Raw genomic sequence first — 22,341 nt, forward strand, 5'->3', positions numbered from 1 at the left:
TGGTGGACTGTTAACTAAGCTTGGTTCACATGTGTCTGTAGCGATGTACCCATTTATGCCATGTGGAAATAACCAATGGCAGATTGTAATATGTTTAATTATGTGCAAAGAGATGTCAGGGAAAGCTTTCCTACATAGTGGACACTAAATGAGTTAGCCTGGCAGGCCAGGATAATATTTGGATGAATCTAGTGTGCTAAAATTTTCATATGACACATTTGAGAATATGTGATGTATTTTATTCTTAGTTTTTAAACAGTAAAACATTCTTAAAAATATTGACATTTCAAATCAAAAGTTGATGAACTCCCTGCACTGAATAGTAGATGTTGGGGCCCAAAGTTTGAAAACCATTGAATTAGTTTTTCCTCCATATTGGTTGTTATTGACCTTCCCTTGACTTCCTCATTTCACCCATTCTACACTCTTAGAAAATGATCTCACATTCTAAATCGTTGTCTCTATCCTTATTGTCAACTCTTGGGGAGTAATATGTAATGGAGGAAGCATGAACTTTGGAATCAGACAGACCTGGCTGGAATCCTAACTCTGTGACTTATTAACAATGTGATCTTGGGCAATTTACTTCACTTCTGATGATGATGTTTCGCTGATCAGTACAGTGAGTTATCCTCATCTTAACATGGCTCAGCATTATGATGATATACAACATCCATTGAGTGCTTCATCTGTTAATTATTTAGGGTTCTCCAGAGAAACAGAACCAATAGGAGATCTATGTCTATATCTATATGTTTACATCTATGTGTGTGGTTTATTATAAGGAATTAGTTCATTTGATTATGAAGGCTATCAAGTCCAAAATTCACACAGTGACTGGCAGGCTGGAGACTTAAGACAGTCAATGTTCCAATTTGATTCTGAAGGTAGTCTACTCGAGAATTCTCTCCTGCTTGGGGAGGCCAGCCTTTTTGTACTATTCAGGCCGTCAACAAATTGGATGAGGCCTACCCACATCTGCTGTAGAGCCATCTGCTTTACCCACAGCTCACCAATTTAAATGTAAATCTCATCCAAAAAACCCTCTAAGGTGACACATAAAATTAACCAACATACTCTATATAGGCACTTACCAAGCATTAAGTGACAGCAAATAATGCCAGATATAGAGTAACTCTTTAATAAATGGTAAACACTATCATCGGCATGATTATTATCATCAGTGCTTTTTCGTCTTTACCTCCAGGGTCCAAGAAAGTGCCTCTCTTTTCTGAATTTAACCCTCCTCTTCTGTAAACTAGACCTGGTGCCCTCTCTGAATTATGGAGATGAAATTCTCACAAATGCCTCTACCCAATTCCGCATCTGCAGCCTTTGCTTTGCCATAGGCTTTCATCTCCAACTTTTAAACTTAAATACTCCAAGTATCACCTTTGTTCATTTGCCCCTCTGTATGCACTGTCCTAACGTGACATTTCCCTGTTGCTTAGGGCCAGTGTATTTGTTTGCTAAAGCTGCTGTAACAAAGTACTAGAAACTGAGTGGCTTAAACAACAGAAATTTGTTGTCTCATGGTTCTGAAGGCTGGACATCCGAGATCAGTATGTCAGCAAGCTTTGTCTTTTTCTGAGGCTGGGAGGTAGAATCTGTTTCTTGCCTCTCCCCAGGCTTCTGGTGATTTGCTGGCACTCTTTGGCATCCTTTCACTTGCAGAGGCCTCACTTTAATCTCTGCCTTCATCTTCACCTGGTGCTCTCCCTGTGTGCCTGTTTCTGTGCTCAAATTTCTTTCTTTTTTTTTTTAATAAGGACAACAGTCATATTGGGTTAGAGCCCGCTCTAATGAACTCATTTTTAACTTGATCACCTCTGTAAAGATCCTATCACCAAATAAGTTAACATTCTGAGGTTGTAGGAGTTAGGATTCAAACATACCTTTTTTGGGAGGAATACAATTCAACCCTTAATAGTAACAGTGTTCAGGAGCAGAATGAGATATAGAAGCAATTTGAAACTGTAAAGTATAATACATGTAAGGTGTTACACTAATTTATGGAAAGCTTTTAAAAGCTATGTATACTTCATCTATAACGTACATAAATAACATGGAGACAATGCAGAGGAGGTGAAGTGACGATGATATGGGATATGATAAGGATGATATGGGAGTTGTCAAGGAGGGTCAAAATAAAGGGGACCATTTGCTCTTGAGTAGACTGAAGAATGACTTTCCATTTATGAAATTCTGCTATGTTTCCACTAAGAATAAATCAAATTAAGGTCAGACATTAGGAAGAATATTTTGGTAATGAAGGGTGTTAAATATGAAAACATTTTATTGAAGAGAATTTAATAATCTTGGCCGGAAGTTTTAGAATTATTGACTTTAGGTTATGACTCACAAAAAGGGCAGAAATATTAGTAAAGAATGTTCTTTGAACGACTATAGGCACTCTCCATTTGCATTGAATTTATGATAGACTCGAAAAACGTTTTTTGTTTTTGACTTTTTTTTCCTAAGGAAGATTTGGCCTGAGCTAACATCTGTTGCCAATCTTCCTCTTGTTTTGCTTGAAGAAGATTAGTCCTGAGCTAACATCTGTGCCAGTCTTCCTCCACTTTATATGAGGGTTGCCACCACAGCATGGCTGGTGAGCTGTGTAGGTCCACACTCAGGATCTGAAAACACGAACCTGGGCCACCAGAGCAGAGCATGCTGAACTTAACCACTATATCACAGGGTGGCCCTCAGTTTTTGACTTTTAATACATTTGACCAGGACTATTGGCTGGCTGAACAATACCTATTTGAATCATATCAGTGTTCTCACATGGGCTATAAACATATCGTGTTTGAGTAATTAATTAGTTAACACAATAATGGTTTCAATTTTTATGCTGTCCCAGTCACTGGACAAGACAATGGAGATGTAAAGATTTAGACTACACCTACATTGTCTTCAAGGAGTTAGTCTCATGAGGGAAATAAACCAGCAAACAATGTATAATGTGATAACATAAACAATTTTAAAAATAATTGAATGACAATTATGTACCATTCTCTATGGTAGGTGCAGGATATACAGCAACAAAAAAATGATGCATAAGGTGTTTGCTATGGTGGAAGTTGCAGTCTTGTGTGCTTGGAGACATGGGGTATTGGCAGACAAGTAAATAGACAATATGCGGTAACGGCTCAGGTGGAAGGAGTACGGGAGAGAATGGAGCCCACGGGAGGAAAATTAAACCTAGAATGCAGAGAGGCTCACACATACCTAATTTCTATGAAACTCTTTCAATGCATTTGAGGTTTCTTGGAAATAGAGATCAGGTTTTATTTCAAGGAAGTTATTAATTTTTCTTCAGTGCAACCTGGCACTTAGTTGATATTAATGCAAAACCAAAAAATGCAGTACCAAGTGATGGGAATAGGAGAATCCTTTTAAAAATTGAGAGCCACCTTGTTGTCAATGGTTTCATCCAGGGGGAGCTCCTGCAGAGTTCAAACGCAAGAGTCTGGCTTGATGTTGCCTTTAAAGTTCATTTCCTAAAGTGCAAATGGAAGCAAGAGATCATGACATTTTGAGGTCACAATAATTCTTAAATGCCCATAAAAATGATTTTCACTAAACTATCACCACTTGTGCTATGATTTCTGTTTGTAATGACCTGATTGCAAAGGTGACCATTTTGAACTCAAATTGCTTATTAGGATCAGTTAATGATTCAATCATCCGTTATTGTGTGTTTTGCTGTTGTGGTAGAAAAATGCAACTTAGGGTATTTTGTGGAACTTTATTTACCTATATGTTGCTTATATGAAAAAAAGATGTAAAGATTAAGTGAAGAGCATTTAAAGTAAGTCTCTTTCATAGAGTCTTATTTCCTTGGTAAACCTTGGTCCAATGGCTGTCTCCATTCTCTGCCTGTGTCATGCTCCTTTTTTTCTGGGATTCCCAGTGGGTATGAATAAAGGTTCAGTCACTACTGCTCTCCTCCCCTGCATCTCTCAGGAGATTTACTGTCAGTGTCCCTCCCAGTAATATCAAGGCATCAAGGAAATGAAAAATAGCATTAATATTGCTCCACAACCTCAGGAACAGGATCTGAAACTTAAATCCTGAGTCATACAAGGTATCTATATACACTCTTCCTTGTGAAAAGGGGGAGAAATAAAGAAGGTGCTAAATTTATATTTTAATGCTATTATTTGTGATTTTAAAGGTTTTCTAGAAGGTGAAATAATAACAGTGAAAGATTAGAAAAAGGATTAAAATGCCACCAATAACCAAGTTCCGTATACAGTTTGAAGATGGGAACCCATCTGCAGTTGAGAAGTCTGAATCCAATGACGTTCTGCTCTTTGAATCCTTCTGAGAAATAATCATGAGTAACAGGAGTGTGACAGTGTAACAGAGCAGACAGCATAAACAAATTAGAGTGAAGAGAAGATCAAGATAAATGAGAGAAATTCTAGAATTTGACTGATCATTTATCTATTTAGATGATTCCAAGCAGAACCCTAGAGACCAACTTTATCACCACTGAATTTAAAAAAATCAACTTTGTTTTTGTGGTGCATCATGTTAGAGAGTTACCCTTGGAGTATTAGTTTTTAATCATCTTCATCTTAAACCATTTCTGAGGTCACCTCTGACCTCCATTTTACCCTTCCATCGATCCAGCAAAATAAGCAAATAAGTAAACATCCTCAAATGAACGATGTTGGGTGAAATTACATTGCATTGTTTTTTTAATTTTGGAAATGTTGCTTCAAGGCAGTAACTGACAAGCAGATGTCAGAGAGGATTTAATGATAAGTAGTGATATTTTTAAGTAAGTAGTGATGTGTGAAGTACACATAGTGAGGGTCATTAAGTCATTTGGATGTTGAAGGCTGTGAGAATCCAGCACGTGCTATGCCTCTGGCGGCTTGTACCAAACAGATCCCTGACTCTGCCGCCCAGAGCTTCTCAGAGGATTTCTGTCCCCAAGAGGAGTGTCTTCTCCATGCTGAGAGAAACGCTTTAGCAGAGAAAAATCAAATAGCTTTGATTCCAGATGTTGAGTTAATTCCACAATGAAAACCATGGCTCAGAAAGGACATGGGTATTTCATTTATGAAGGATGGTGAAACCCATCGGGGTGTTTAGTTTGGGTCCTACTGACGATATCCGAACAAATGAAGTGAACCAAGAGCTTCAATAAGGGTTTCAGAGTTCTAGAAAAAGGGAGGGAATACCAAATAAATGGGATAAGTATGAAACAAATACCAGCAAAGTTAAATCATTATGTCATATGGGAGATATCCTTGTATCACTCACGTGACGTATGTTTTTTTCCTTTTAGAGAGAAGAGGCAGAACTTGTTTTCCTTCTTTCCCTGTCAGCTACCACAGGGCATGCTTGAAATTGCTTCTCTGCTCTGTTCTTGAGAATGCGATTGTCTAAAATAACAGTAATCCTGGTGAGAGTCTGACAGTCACAAAAGTTTCTCTCTGTGAGATTTTACAAATGCTAGCCCGTAACCCAGTGGCATTTCTACCATAAGATTTTACGGCAAATCCGTTTTCCCTCTTCCTTATTTTGTTGGTTTCAAATAGATTTCTTATTGCCAGTGGAAATAAGAATCAGAAATTAGAGAGCAATGATATCACTTGTCTTTCATGCTTAGTAAAGAGCTCCTAAAACTCATGTAGGATGCAGCAATTTTATAGGGCAGTTAATCATCCTATCTTTCTAGCCAATTGTTCCAGCTACAATCAATTTTATGACTTTTATTAGTGGCTTCATGCCCAGATAGAATGCAAATCAAACTAAAACCATGGAACAACACCCCGAGGCTGCTTTTCTAAAGCACATGGGCACAGGCTATAAATCACAATGCTTTGTTTCCTCTGTGTTATCTTTCAAAATAGGTGGGATTTTTTTGTACATTACTTGTCTCTCAATTGCTGGAGTCCATGAAATCCAAATCATGGGAGTGAATTAGGTATAGCTGTTAGAAGTGGTCTTTCTGCTCTCATGGTATTCATTCCTCAGGTTCTTTACAATACTGTCACAATTATTACTTTTCCTGTATTCATAATATTTCCAGCAATTAAGTGCCTTGCTTCTGGGGACCAGGAAATAAACAATTTACACAACTCATGATCCATGTCAGCAATTCTTAGATCCTCTCATGGGCTATCCACAGGATCTTAATCCCTTGCAGCAGTGCCTTGGGTACTAACATATTTGAAAGGGTTTAGAGTGTCAAAGTCACCATAATAAGAATTTACGTTTTACCAGTTTTAGGAGTGAAAAATAAAACATTTGGGAAAACTTTCCAAAATTGACACTCATGGTTGATTTCTGTATACTGTCTGTCTTAATACCAGCTTTATTGAGATATACTTCACATACCAATTTATCCACTTAAAGTATATAATTCAATGGTTTTTGAAGAGTTGTGTAGCCAGTACTACAACCAATTTTAGAACACTTTCCTCAACCCCCAAAGAAGCTGCATACCCATAAGTAGTCATTCTCCATTCCTTCCCCATCCCTTGCCCTAGGCAACTACTAATCTACCTTCTGTCTCTATAGGTTTGCCTATTGTGGACATTTCATATCAATGGAACAATGTGGTCTTTGTGACTGGCTTCTTTCATTTAGTGTAATGTTTTCAAGGTTCATCCATGTTGTAGCATGTGTCAGTATATCATTCTTTTTTATTGCTGAATAATACTCTATTTGTAGGAATATACATTTATCCATTCAGCAGTTAATAGATATTTGGATTGTTTTTCCCTTTTTGCTTGTTATAAAAATGCTACTATGAACTTTTGTGTACAGATTTTTGTATGGACATACTTTTTCACTTCTTTGGGCATATACCAAGTGGTGGAATTTCTGGGTCATACGGTAATTTTATGTTTAATATTTTGGGGACCTTTCTGACTGTTTTCCAAAGTGGCTGCATCATTTAACATCCCCACCAGCAGGGTATGAGCGTTCCAATTTCTCCACATCTTTGTCAATACTGCTATTACCTGTCTTTTGATTATAGTTATCCTAGTGAGTGTGAAGTGGTATCTCATTCTGGGTTTGATTTGCATTTCCCTAATGGCTACAGATGTTGAGTATCCTTTCATGTGCTTTTGGGTGTTTGTATATCTTCTTCGGAGAAGTGTCTGTTCAGATCCTTTGCCCATTTCTAAATTGGGTTGTCTTTTTATGACTGAATGTCTATTCTAGGTATAAGTTCCTTATCAGATACATGATTTGCAAATTTTTTCTCCCATTCTTTGGGTTATTTTTCCACTTTCTTGATGGCATTCTTTGAAGCATTAAAGTTTTTAATTTTGATGATGTCCAATTTATCTATTTTTTCTGTTGTTGCTTGTGCTTTTAGTGTTATATCAAAGTGTATGGTGCTTTTTAAAAAATTAGTCCTGATATGGCAAATTTGATACAAATGTAGGCTCTGGCATTACAGTCCTATTTTTGGATTCTAACTCTGCCCTGGACAAATTATTTAAGTTCTCTCAGCCCCAGTTACTCATCTGTAAGAAGGGGATGAGACTAGGACTTGTCTCTTTAATTGTTGTGAGGATCGGATGAAATAATGAATATGAAATACTTAGAATTTTTCAGAGCTGTGGTAATGCTCTATTAATTTTAGCTATTACTATCATTATAATCCCAATAATAAATTCTAGTGTTCTGAAAATTAAACTGAAGCCAAGTAGTTTATGTGAAGAAGTATGTAATAAGGTACAGTTGTAATGTTTTATAGACAACAGCGAATTTGGCCCCATGAAAATCAGGTAAAGCTGTCATGGTGGTTATTATTTTGAGGAGTTGCTGCAGCTGAAAGATCTTAAGAGCCCTTTTGCAGGTCACGTGGCTGGGAAATGCCAGAGACAGAGTTAAAACCTAGAGTTGTCTTTTCTTCTTAGAATCACCAATTCAGCTTTTTCAGTAATAGATTTGTAGTACTAGTCAGGTGGCTGGAGTTTTATAGTCTTCGTGATGAAGCATTACCTCAGACAACCGTATCAGGAAAGAAAAAAAAGTGATTTTGTGGGAAATTAAAATTGATAGCAAGTACTGTATGAGACTCATGGAGTTAGAACATACTTGACTAAAAAGTTTATCCTCATAGATAGCCAGATTAAGTAAGGAGTTATAATTACATATACTTTCTTCTTTAATTCAAAAGAACTTCCTTCTTATTTCCAAAGTGGTATGTGCTCATGGTTCAACATTAGAGAATATAGGTGAGCAAAAAAGAAAATATCTTCCCAGACATTTTCTCGATAAGCTTACATTCCTAACATGTTTATATTTAGAAACATCTCCCAAAATGAGCAGGTAGATTTTCTATTTAATATTGCATTCATTAGGCATGAAGTTAAATTAATTTATGTTAGGATGCCTATATGATTCTAAATTCTGGGCTACCAGACTGGGTTTGTGGTCTTCTGTTGAACAGCAAATGATCACCTTTCCAGATCTTCTGAAATTCATTAACTACATTTACTTTATTGTTTACTTATCTAGAGAAAGAAGAAGAACTTCTATAATTCTCTTGGTAAAATTAGAGCCTCATGAGTAATTAACTCTCAAACACAAAAATGGCTGATCTCTAGTAAGCAAGTACTTCCTAAAGGTGATTGAGCTAACTAAAGTGATTATTGCTTAGAAATTAAGCATTTTACGGATAAGCAGTAAACACTGTTTAAACACCTTGTGTTATCGGAGGACAGGGACTCTCCGACCTGACCCTCACTCCGCGGCTGCGACTCCGGGGTACGTTCTTGAAGTCTACAAGTTTTACACAGGACTTTTGAGTGCTAGGTACCACTACCTTCTCAAGTTTTATTTTCACTAAAATTCATTGAGAAAAATACATCTGACTATAAGATGACATCAAATCTAAGTTAATGAAACAATTGTGACGTTTGAAGTTCTATTTATATGTTTTTTTCCGTTTTTTTATTGAGATAGCATTGGTTTATAGCATTATATAAATTTCACATGTACACCATTATATTTGGATTTCTGTGTGGACTACATCATGTTCATCACTCAAAGACTAATTACCATCTGTCACCAGACGCATGTGCCCTTTTACCCCTTTCACTTTTCCCCCTTTCCCTCTGGTGACTACCAATCTGTTCTCCTTATCTATGTGTTTGTTTGTTGTCGTCATTGTTTTTATCTTTCGCATATGAATGAAATCATACTTTGGCTTTCTCCATATGACTTATTTCACTTAGCATAATGCCCTCAAGGTCCATCCATGTTGTTGCAAATGGCAAGATTTCATCTTTATTTTTATGGCAGAGTAGTATTCCATTGTATATGTATACTACATCTTCTTTGTCCATTCATCTGTTGATGGGTACTTACGTTGTTTCCCAGTCTTGGCTATTGTGAATAATGTTACAGTTAACATAGGGGTGCACATATCTTTTCAAATTAGTGTTTTTGTGTTCTTTGAGTAAATACCCAGAAGCAGAATAGCTGAATCATATGGTAGTTCTATTCTTAATTTTTTGAGGAATCTCCATACTGTTTGCCATAGTGGCTGTACCAATTTATATTCCCTTTTCTCCACATCTGCTCCAACACTTGTTATTACCTGTCTTTTTAATAATAGCCATTCTGATGGGAGTGAGGTGATGTCTCATTGTAGTTTTAATTTACATTTTCCTAATAATTAGTGATGTTGAAGATTTTTCCATGTGCCTGTTGTCATCTATATGTCTTCTTTGGAAAAATGTCTGTTGAGATCCTCTGCCCACTTATTAATGGTGTTGTTTGTTTTTTTGTTGTTGAGTTGTGTTCTTTATAAATTTTGGATATTAACCACTTATCAGATATATGATTTGCAACTATCTTCTCCCAATTGTTAGGTTGTTTTTTGGTTTTGTTGATAGTTTTCTTTGCTGTGAGGAAGTTTTTTAGTTTGTTGTAGTCCCATTTGTTTATTTTTTCTTTTTGTTTCACTTGCCTGGAGAGACATGATATTCAAAAAGATACTGCTAAGACTGATGTTGAAAAGCCTTCTGCCTAAGTTTTCTCCTAGGAGTTTTATGGTTTCAGGTCATACATTCAAGTCTTTAATCCATTTTGAGTTAATTTTTGTGTATGGTGTAAGATATTTGTCTACTTTTAGTTTTTTGCATGTGGCTGTCCAGATTTCCCAATACCATTTATTGAAAAAACTTTCCTTTTTCCATTGTATGTTCTTGATTCCTTTTTGAAAATCGGCTGCTCGTAGATGTATGGTTTATTTCTGGGCTCTCAATTCTGTTCCATTGGTCTGTGTGTCTGTTTTTCTGCCAGAACCATGATGTTTTGATTACTACAGCTTTGTGGTATATTTGGAAATCAGAGAATGTGATTCTTCCAGCTTTGTTCTTTTTTCTCAAGATTGCTTTGGCTATTTGTGGTCTTTTGTTGTTCCATGTAAATTTTAGAATTCTTTGTTCTATTTCTGTGAAAAATGTCATTGGGACTTTGATGGGGATTGTATTGAGTCTGTAGATTGTTTTAGGAAGTATAGACATTTTAACTATGTTAATTCTTCCAATCCACGAGCATGAAATATCTTTCCATTTCTTTGTGTCTTCTTTGATTTCTTTCAACAATGTTTTATAGTTTTCAGTGTACAGGGCTTTCACCTTTTTGGTCAAATTTATTTCTAGGTATTTTATTCTTTTTGTTGAGATTGTAAATGGGATCGTATTCTTAATTTCTCTTTCTGCTATTTCATCATTACTGCATAAAATGCAACTGATTTTTGTATGCTGATTTTGTATTTGTTTATTATTTCTAATAGTTTTTTGGTGGATTCTTTAGGGTTTTCTTATATAATATGTCATCTGCAAATAGTGACAGTTTCACTTCCACCTTTCCAATTTAGATCCCTTTTATTTCTTTTTCTTGCCTAATTGCTCTGGCAAGGACTTCAAGTACTATGTTAAATAAGAGTGGTGAAAGTGGGCATCCTTGTCTTGTTCCTGTTCTTAGAGGCATAGCTTTCAGTTTTTCACCATTGAGTATGGTGTTAGCTATGATTTTGTCATATATGGCCTTTATTATGTTGAGATACTTTCATTCTATACCCATTTTATTCAGGGTTTTTATCATAAATGTATGCTATATCTTGTCAGATGCTTTCTCTGCATCTATTGAGATGATCATGTGATTTTTATTCTTCATTTTGTTAATGTGGTATATCACATTGATTAATTTGTGGCTGTTGAACCATTCCTGCATCCCTGGATCATGCTGTATGATCCTTTTAATGTCTTGTTGTCTTCAATTTGCTAGTATTTTGTTGAGGATTTTTGTATCTAAATTTATCAGTTATATTGGCCTGTAATTCTCTTTTTTTGTGTGTAGTCCTTGTCTGGTTTTGTTTGAAGATATTATTGCCTTCATAGAATGAATTAGGAAGCATCCCTCCTCTTCAATTTTTTGGAAGAGTTTGAGATGGGTAGGAATCATCTTTTTTGAATGGTAGAATTCACTGGGGGAGCCATCTGGTCCTGGACTTCCTTTTTTTGATTACTGTTTTGATCTCCTTACTCATGCTTGGTCTATTCAGATTCTCTACCTCCTCTTGATTCAGTTTTGGAAGGTTGTATAATTCTAAGAATTTATCCATTTCATCTAGATTATCCAATTTGTTGGCATATAGCTTTTTGTTGTATACTCTTATAATCCTTTCTATTTCTGTGGTATCTGTTGTAATTTCTTCGTTTTCATTTCTGATTTTATTTGAACCTTTTCTCTTTGTTTGTTGGTGAATTTAGCTCAAGGTTTGTCAGTTTTGTTTATGTTTTCAAAGAATCAGCTCTTAGTTTCATTGATCTTTTGTATTGTCTTTTTAGTCTCTACTTCATTTACTTTTGCTCTGATTTTTATTTCCTTCTTTCTACTGATGTTGGGCCTTGTTTGTCCTTTTTTCTCCGGTTTCCTTGGGTATATTGTTAGATTGTTAATTTGCAACTTTTCTGGTTTTTTGAGCTAGGCTTATATTACTATAAACTTCCCTCTTAATACAGTTTTTGCTGTATCCTCTAAATTTCGGTATGTCATATTTTCATTTTCACTTGTTTCCAGGTATTTTTTGATTTCTCCGTTGATTTCTTCATTGAGATAGTAGTTGTTCAGTAGCGTTTTGTTTAATTTTCACATTTTTGTGGCTTTTCCAGTTGTCTTCTTGTAGTTGATTTCTAGTTTCATACTGTTTTGGTCAGAGAAGATGCTTGGTATTATTTCAATCTTCTTAAATTTATTGAGACTAGTTTTGTGGCCTAATATGTGATCTATCCCAGAGAATGCTCCATGTGCATTTGAAAAGAGTGTGTATTCTGCAGTTTTTGGATGGAATGTTCTGTATATATCTATCAAGTCCATCTTGATACCTTTTACGGCCAACGTTTCCTTATTGAATCTTCTGTCTGGATGATCTCTATCCATTGATGTAATTAGAGTGTTGAAGTCTGCTACTAGTTTTGTCTAACCATCAGATTCTCCTTCTTTGTCTGTTAATATTTGCTTTATGTATTTAGGTGCTCTATATAGAAGTGAGACGACTTCTGGTCTCAAGTCAATCCTTCCCATCATAGCGATTTTTCAAAAAAACTAAAGCAGGGGCTGGCCTGGTGGTATAGTGGTTAAGTTTGGTGTACTCTGCTTCAGCAGCCTGGGTTCATGGGTTTGGATCCTGGACACAGACCTACACCACTCATCAAGCCATGCTGTGGTGGCAACCCATATACAAAATAGAGGAAGATTGGTACAGATGTTGGCTCAGGGCCACTTTTCCTCAAGCAAAACGAAGATTGGCAACAGATGTTAGCTCAGGGCCATCTTCCTCACACACACACAAAACTAAAGCAAAGTGGTAGAGCTATGCTGCAGGAATTTGAGATTTATTATCACAATCTGTTCAAATGGTTTCCCTCTGTCCTCTGCATGAGGTTCAACATATTCCTTAGTCAGGACTATCCAGATTATTTGGGCTATTTGAAGCTCATGGTAAATATACTGGATGATGAGAAAACCTCTAGTGTATTTAAACTTGACTACACAAAGTAGTTTAGAGTAATTTCTACTTAGTTCCTCAAGTATTAATTATTTCATGCAAAAATGAAGAAAGCTGTTAGTCTTTGAGTCTATCAATTTTGTCAGTATTTAGGAGAAGTGTCATATAACCAGTGATTTAAATTTGCAATTTCATTTTATTTTGCTAGTTAAACAAAAAGTAATGTTATATACCATGGAAGCATGATTGTTTTATACAAACAAAATCATTTTGAACTAAAAAGATCTGATACCTGACCTTCATCTTAAATTCTAGCAGATGAAAATGTCAGATGCCTCTGTTGGATTACTAAAGTCAAATGTCAAGTGGAAAAATGATTATAAGCTTTAATTATGTGGCCTTAGGGGGATAGGTTTTGTGAAAAGCAAGGCTGTAGTAGTGGCTATAACTAGAAAATTCTTTGCATCATAGGGAATTACAAATCACTGTATACAAAAATTGGAAGTTTTGTCCTAAGAAATGAAACTAATTAAATACAGTTTCATCTTTGTGTGTGTGTGTGTACTTTTGAAAAATCAAGTGATAGCATTTTTCTCAAAACATGAAGCCTCTTATAGTTAAGTGAACAGAACAGTGTTTCTGGGGTACTAGATCCTTTTTTCAAAGTTAGTTTAAAACTTTTAAGTTATAAAAAGCTGTATGCCTTAGGGATGTCTGTCTGCTACTCTGTAATTAATGATTAGCTAGTTTCTGTTAGAAATAGCCAGAACTTTGGAAACTGTCACAATTTCTAAGTAGACCAATTTTAAGTCCATTGTCAATATATAGTGACTAATTATTGAATGAAGGAGAAGGATAAGCTCAATTAGAGGTGAGAAGAAGAGTTGGTGGGGGCAAATGGGAGGAGGAATAGGGTTTCTTGCTTTCGGTTATTCCGGGGGTACCTGCTTTGCTTCATGAAACACCTGGGAGCTCACTGATTTCTGATGGAAGAAATACTGAAGTGGAAATCCTGGCTGGGCATTCCTAAATTCTATCCAAGTATGTTTAACTTACTCAGGATTATTCAAAAGGAGTGGTGGCTAGAGTTTATAGTAACTAATATTTCATAAAGTGTCTACGTGTAGCTATATGGGGAATTTTTTGTTTGTTTGTTTTATTTTTGTTTTTGTATTTCTAAGACTGGCTTGATATAGGCATGGAGAGCCCTTTGATGGGGCAGAAATTCATTCAATTTTGTTGGTTTAACCTCATAGAATAAATTCTTCCTCTAAAATAGCTCTGGTGATTGCCAGGAAGCCTAAGCTTAGTTGATTTTAGTTCTCATAATTTACCTTAAGCCAAGTTTCTATTTCAGGATACAAATATAAGTTTACTATGGTGAGCCTGACAGGAAATACTAAATTATATTAATAATTATAAATGACTAACTTGAGTTTTAATGCTACTGAATGTTTGGTTTGATGATGCTGGGCTATGGAAGTCTTGATAATCAAAGCTAGATGTCCTGGTGTAACATACATATTAAAATGGGCACAGATAATGCAGGAAACTTTTTATAAAAGCAGCCCACAAATTATGTTACTTTAAAATGAGCTGGAAACTCATTTATGGGAATGGTCTTTGGGTCTTAGAAATAGACGAAAAGATATATGTTTATATGTTTTTTAAAAGAGATATGAAGATTTATTTAATTTTCTACAAAGGTGTTTTTGGTGTATTGATAGTGAAATTTTGTTTATTTGTAGAATTAGTGTCATATTTTAATAATTTTAAACATACTGAAAATGTAAGACATTAATAGATGAAGTACATTTTCTTTTTTACTAAATCTTCTAGGGGCTCCTCCTTTCTGTCCTCAGTGCCATTACCCTTGTTTCAAGTCTTTCAACCATCTGGCTGTCCATGATCTTCTGCAGTTGGCCCTTTCTGGCCAAGCTGATTGTTCAATTTTCAGGAAGTTTGTGAGTTATTTGTTAGGCACAACTAGTATTAAAAATTAAATAAGGGGCCAACCCAGGGGTGTAGTGGCTAAGTTTGTGTGCTCCGCTTTGGTGGCCCAGGGTTTGCAGGTTTGGGTCCTCAGTGTGGACCTACACACTCTCATCAAGCCATGCTGTGGCAGGGTCCCACATACAAAAGTAAAGGAAGATTGGCATGGATGTTAGCTCAGGGACAATCTTCCTCAAGCAAAAAGAAGAAGCTTGCCAATAGATGTTAGCTCAGGGCTAATCTTGCTCACCAAAAAAAAAAAAAAAAGAAAAAAAATTTAAACTTGTAGTTAAGTAAATTGTATTAAAGCAAAGGTAATAAAAACTCAAAAGTTATTACCTAATTATTTTACATTTTACTATTATCTATGCTATTGAGGTTATTTATGTTCATTTTATCTGAATGGTAATCACACTATGTTATGATATGCAATTGTAAATCTCTTCCCAACTCTGTGTTCAGTGACTTCACATCTGGATACTTGAAATTAGTCATGGTGGGAGTATTCACACCACAGAAGTTGGCAGATGCCGTAAGTCATTTTGTTTTTGCTGGAGAAGGGACAGTTAAAGATTTGCCAGCACACGGCACCACTGCCTGCAGTCTGCCAGGTTTTGGTCTCCCTGCTTCTAGGTTCTCCTCCAGCTATCTGTCTAGAACAACCCGCCATGCTTAATTTTCCTAAATAGGGAAAGCTGAGCATGGTAAAGGAAGGAATGAAGTCAAAAGAATGTGGCAAAAATCTATAGTTTTTGCCTTTACTAGCAGACAAGTTTAGCATCTCTGAGCCTCCATTTCTTTATCCTTAAAATAGGGCAATAATATGTTTTTGTTCTACCTACCGAAAAAGATTTTCAAATTAAAATCACGATGTGTTAATGTTTGTGAAAGCTCTTTGACAAGTGCTATACACACATAATGTTTTTTCAGTAGTAAACTCTTGATTCACCTTTTCCCTTCTTGGTTTAAGTTTACAAAGGCTTATAACCAACAAGATGGAGTTTATATCCTAAAATGCTGTCCCTGATTTTTCATAGCCTAAATACCACCTGTATTTCCACATGTACTTCCATTGCTTATGTTGGTCACGGGTTTGGCACCAGGTGGATGTGACGTCCCCTTCTTAGACGATGCCCACTGCGGATGCTGCATGATCATGACACTTCTTTAACTGCTGTGTTCAGACTGTCCCCAACTATTTTCATTCTCATTCTCCAGGAAAAATTACCAATGGATCAGATTGGACAATAAAGACGAAACCTAATTATCACTCTTTATTAGGGTCTGAAGGAGCTTTTCAAGATGAAAATATTGCAAGTTAATGAGAAAAGTGACATATTAAAAACCATTGTCACACCTTGATATCTTAGCAAGAAATGATTGATGAAATTACTTAGCCTTCGAGTTGGGCCCTAATTCAGTTAAGTTTTAAGGAAGGACAAGTTGTAGAGACATCAGAAACATAGGGCAGGGCTGACAGAAGAAGCTGGAGACCAGGGAAGTATAAAGAAGAATCTGGACCCTTTTGATTTTTGGTGGCTAATTTGCATTTTGATACATTACCAAAGTTTCAGTGACATCAAATTTTAGACATTTTTGAAGAAAAGAAAGATACTAAGGGAAAGAGCATATGTTTGGGGGTTACTAATTCTAAATTCAGTTTCCTTTTCTCAATAAATAAATGAAATTTCACCCAAGAAAGGTCTCATCTGCTCAAATTTCATTTAGAAATTTCTCTTCATACGTGATGTGATTGCTTTGTTTCATAATTCTCCTCCTCCTTCCTCTTCCTTTTTCTTCTTCTTTGTCTTCTTTTTAGATTTTCTTGTCTCTGTGAAGATTATTCCACTTTATCCAAAGGAGTTAGAAACAGTGTACTTGAAAGTAATTGGAGTATCCTCCCTAATTATTTACCACACCAGTTTCACTAGCTTCCGTCATAAATTGTTATTTATTTGATGTGCAGAGGGTAGATGTGCGTAACTGCTGATGGGTGAGGAGCAAAACATAAGGAAGGTATCATCCCCACCCTCAAGTAACCATTCGGAGGTGATAATTAAGTCAACAAATTGATACAAACTACTCATTAACCCTCCGGCAAGAGTCAGTTCATTCAACAAATAGCTCATTGCTGAGGACCAGGTGTTACAGTAACAAAGTTATATAAGGGTGTTGGCTGAGGGTCGATTTTATCATTCACAGGTCATTTTATATTTGAAGTGGTGGAGACCGGACTTCAGCAATTTGCTATCAACTCCTGGTATCTGGTTATTTTGGGGCAGGTTTTTTTGAGGAAGACCGGCCCTGAGCTAACATCTGTGCCCATCCTCCTCTACTTTATATATGGGATGCCTGCCACAGCATGGCTTGCCAAGTGGTGTGTAGGTCTGCACCTAGGATCCCAACCGGCAAACCCCAGGCTGCCAAAGCGGGACGTGTGAACTTAACTGCTGCGCAACTGGGCCGGCCCCAGGTTTTTTGTTTTTTTTTAAGAATACTTTTAATATAGAATGTTTAACAGTCTGTTTTTTCTTCTGGGAAGGATTCTACCATCATTCCCGATCCTTTCTCACAAGGCTACATCACATAAGTTTGGAGGGGTTGGTATTTTATACAGATGTGTCCTGTAAGATATGAAGCCCTGGTATTTACATAAGTTGAATTATTTTATTCTCATATTTACACATCTACCATTTTCCACAGGCCAGAAGATTTGAAGGGGCATCAGATTCCAGGTCTACGTTGGAGACCCAGTCGAGTTAATGTTTCTCTCTGTCCGTCTTCTCTTTCTTTTAGCTGGACCAGACCAATTTTGAGGAAAGGGTACAGACAGCGCCTGGAATTGTCAGACATATACCAAATCCCTTCTGCTGATTCTGCTGACAACCTGTCCGAAAAATTGGAAAGGTATGTTCATGCACATCATTTATCAGTTGAAGAGAGAAATGAATTATTTAGAGAAGGGAGGACTGATGTATTGGAGGGCTTAACTCTTAAGATGGCATATTTAAAACAGCAACATCCTGTATTCTTGCTGAAGTCTTAACCAATTAAGAATTAAACAATGAAAGGAGAAGGATAAAAGAAATATAACCATTTTCCTGAGAAATGACTTTTATTCTGAAAAATACCTACTTGAATCCTGAGAAGTTACCTGTCTTTAAAGAACATTAAGCGGATTTGGTGAAGATGGAAATAACATCTTTATGAAGCAAATTGTGTGTATTTGTCTCCAAAATCTTAGTATGCAAATAGAAATGTACATACTTGGAAATCTTAAGGTAATGGCTTTGGATATCAAAGAAATGTAAAAATTTCATATTTGGGGTACATATTGAACGCCAAGTGTAGTGTCTCCTATCAGCCGCTCTGGGAGGAAAGCATCATCTCCATCATGCAGAAGAGCAGACTGAGGCTCACAGTGATGATGTAACCATCCAGCTGATGACTGATGGAGCCGTGATCCTCCCCAGGTCTGCATTCCTGGTGTGCCCAGCAGCAGTGTTTCCTATTGTAAAGAAATTCTCAGAGTTTCTTGGGCCAGCCCTGTGGCATAGTGGTTAAGTTCACGTGCTCTGCCTCGGTGGCTTGGGGCTCATAGGTTCAGATCCTGGGTATGGACCTACACACTGCTCATCAAGCCACACTATAGTGGGGTCCCACATTCAAAATAGAGGAAGATTGGCACAGATGTTAGCTCAGTGACAATCTTCCACAAGCAAAAAGAGGAAGATTGGCAACAGATGTTAGCTCAGGGCCAATCTTCCTCATAAAAAAAAAAAAAGAGAGAGAGAGAAATTCTCAGTTTCCTTTTCTGAGAGTATTGATTAGAATTCTTTTGATTGCCAGTGACGGAAACCCAGCTAACTAGCTTAAGCAAATAGAAAGAGGGAATTTATTGGCTCATGTGATCTACCTGTGTGAAGGCCAAGGTAGAGGACTGGCCTTCGGGACTCAATGGAACCAGGGACTCAAATGCCACCCCATGGCATTTGCCTTGTGCTGCTTTTGTTGTCTCAGACTGACTTCCTCCATGCAGTGGGTCCTCAGAAGTCTTTGCTCATATCTTTACAGACCACAGAAGAAAGAGCTCTTTCTCCTTGGCCAAATGTGAAAAACCCCAGAGACTCTTGAGTCACAAGTGTTCCTCAGACCAACACAGATTATGAGTAAACTAGAGTGGGTCTTGTGCCAGCAGCACAAGGCCTGGTACCAGATGAAAGCGAGAGGGAAGTAGCAGTTAGTAAAAAAAAAGAAAAAGAAAAAATAGCCACTAAATTATTGCACCAAAATAAAAAAGTTGAGTAGACTTGCAATTTGTTGAGCTGATTTTCATTGAACTTGTTCCTGTTTTTTTTTTTTTTTGACATTTTCATGGCAAAATAAGATAATCAACCTTACTTTTCTTGATTTTATTCAAAGAATTAAGCTAGCGAGAGTAGTAGATTCACATTTCCAAGATCAAGGACCAACTTCTATTACTGAGCACTGAGTATGCATAAGTGCTAGGAAGGCAAGGATGTTTTGTTTTTTGTTTGGATTGGTTGGGTCTATTTATGAGGTATCCCCAAGTGCCTACAATAGGGCCTGGCATATAGTAGGTGCTCAATAAATATCTGTTGCATGAATGAATGATGATTGAATGTGAAATGGCTAGCATTATGTAAAAATCTATAACGTTGCAGAGATAAATTGTATAAACATAATACATTGTAGGTATATCAGCAAATTAAAAATAATATAGTAGATATTGAATACCTAAGTTCTGAATAGATGCTGAGGGAAAGATTAATTAGAGAAGGGCTAAGTTAATCAGAAACTGTGTACTCCAGATATATTTTTATTTGTGGCCGAATAAAGGACATACACTTGAATTAGTAGGATTATCTGGCCTAACATTTTTTTCTCCTCCATTTTCATTGTGTCCCCATATCAATTCAGTTTTGAAAATATACCTATTTTGTTTCAATTCAACAACTCTGTGCCAACCTAAGTCCATAAATTCTATCTTTATTATTTTTATCTTTATTTTATATCTTTTTCATCCTGTTGTTTCCTTCTTTTTTAATAAAATGTTATTTGGAATTTATTGAAACATTTTGGAAGAATGACATACCTTTTATAGTACTTTGTACCTCTATGCCCTTGGGAAGTGAGGCTGGCCTCATATTTCATAACTGCCTGTGACAAAGGTGGTTACCACATAGTTGAGGTATGTTGGCGTATCTGGCTCAGTTTGATGCCCTGGGATTGAACCTTCTCATCACTCCTGTGTGCAAACCACACATTCATTTTATGACTGTAGCTAGGCTACAATTTCGATAAGTATAAAGCTTCTTCCCTTATGATTCAACTCTTGGTGTTTGGAATGCTTCGTGGGTCTGTTATGGTGCTGCTAGAACCACACTGCCTACTCTCACTGCTAACTCTTCGCAGGCTACAAATTGTTCAAGTCCCACTCATTAAAAAAAATTTCTCCCACCGTGCCTTCCTCTCAGGTTATTACCCCATTCATTTTTTTTTTCTTTCATAGCTAACATTTCTCTGCTCTCCTGGTCTCTCCACCTCTTCACCTTTCCTTTACGTCTCAGCTCCCTGAAATATGGTTTCTATGTCAACCATGTTCCTAAATGACATTGACCAAGGTCACAAGAGGTCTCTTAAGGTCAAATATAATGACATCTTCCTACTTGACTTCAATATTGACCACTTCTTCCCACCCTGAAACCATTTTTTGGTAGATGTACCACCTTTCTTTCCTGGCTTTCTCATCTGACTCATTCTTCTCTTGAAAGAGAGGATGAACCTGTCTCCATATTTAGTTTCTTACCTGATTGTGAGTCACTGAATGATATGCATGGGAGGCAAGTCCCATGTGTTTGAGGAAAAGAATGGGAAAGAATGTGGGAGGCAGACAGATAGGATAGGGTAATTAGGTGTTATAGATAATGAGCTTCTCGGGGAAGCCACTGTCCAAGCACAGAGACTGCCAAGCTTGCCCTCAGATCTCACTTGTGTCTTCTTCTTTTAGAGTGGCTTGGAAGCACTCTAAAAAAGGGGTAGTAATGGGAATAGCTGTTGGTGAGATGCAAAGCCTTTATCTAATTCTTGCCTTTGAAACTTTTCATCTCTTGCAGTTTAAAAATGAAGATGAGGGTAACATTTAGACTTATATTTTATCCACTTGGGAAGACACAGGGGGCTTTTCTTGACAGAAAGCAGTGGCAATAACTGAAATATAATCAGCTGATGAACCTATAGCATTTAAAAGAAAACAGAACATTTATTGATACCAGCCATTTTTCAGACTATTTACTTTCTATTCTTACCAGAAAATATAGAATTTGATTATATTCTAATTTTCCAAATACTTTTACTGTAATAAATGACTTTAGTAGTTGAAAAGGAGGTTGGATGATATTTGTTTCGTACCCTTACATTTAAAAACAAAGTCTAAATAGCAAGTTTTTCTGATGTTAAATCACAGAAAAATTCACCTGACGTTTTACCCTGTTTTTAGTTTGACAGTTAAATTTTGTAAAACCTACTACAGTTCTACATGGATGAAGATCAAGAGGCGAAGGGGAAAACAAATTAAATTTTGTTTATTGTTCCAAGCACAGCAATGTGTATTCTTAAGAGACATTGGTTATTTGTCCACCTGTTGCATTGCTTTTAAGAAGCCCAGAACCTTTCTTCAACACATATAATGTGGCCTTTTCATGAAGTCAACTCCCTGAAATTTGATATATGGTGGAGCACTGAATTTTGCCAAATATCTGACTGAGCGTTGGTATTGAAAGGTCTCCACAAGGTTTTGTCTCTTCAGTCACTGGGTTAATCTCCTTGGATGTACTTGTGTGAATAAAACTATGTTAAGGGAAATAGAACAACTCAAATATTTGCATATGCAACTTATTGGTCCCACTTTTTCTTCTTTTGCAGAGAATGGGACAGAGAGCTGGTGTCAAAGAAAAATCCCAAACTCATTAATGCTCTTCGGCGATGCTTTTTCTGGAGATTTATGTTCTATGGAATCATATTATATTTAGGGGTAAGGATCTCACTTGTAAATTTATTATGGATAAAATAATTATATTAATTTTTATGATTACAGAAAGACTAGGGTAATCTGGTGTACAGCGAAAAGGACTAATCAGCTCCAAATATAAAGAAACCACTCAAACTCTAGTAGAGACAAGTAAAATTGCTTTGGAACTAAGATGTCCTGGAACACAGGTGGCAATTTACAACTTAAAATGGGTTCAGTACAATAAATTTCTTTTAAAAAATTTAGTTTCTGTGATCCCAAATCGCATTATCTTCCTAGTACATGAAAT

General features: G+C 36.5%; 1 protein-coding gene across 3 annotated transcripts in view; it reads left to right on the top strand.

The window, feature by feature from the left end:
* CFTR (CF transmembrane conductance regulator) overlaps positions 1–22,341 on the top strand; it is a 167,171-nt gene that overhangs the window by 14,707 nt on the left and 130,123 nt on the right. For all 3 annotated transcript variants that reach the window (XM_070264278.1, NM_001110510.1, XM_070264277.1), the window contains 2 exon segments: positions 17,798–17,908; positions 21,947–22,055. In XM_070264278.1, coding sequence (XP_070120379.1) covers positions 22,026–22,055 — 30 coding nt within the window. In that variant the 5' untranslated portion in view covers positions 17,798–17,908; positions 21,947–22,025.

The sequence above is a fragment of the Equus caballus genome, chromosome 4 (genome assembly GCF_041296265.1).
Source record: "Equus caballus isolate H_3958 breed thoroughbred chromosome 4, TB-T2T, whole genome shotgun sequence".
In the NCBI taxonomy this organism is placed as follows: Eukaryota; Metazoa; Chordata; class Mammalia; order Perissodactyla; family Equidae; genus Equus; species Equus caballus.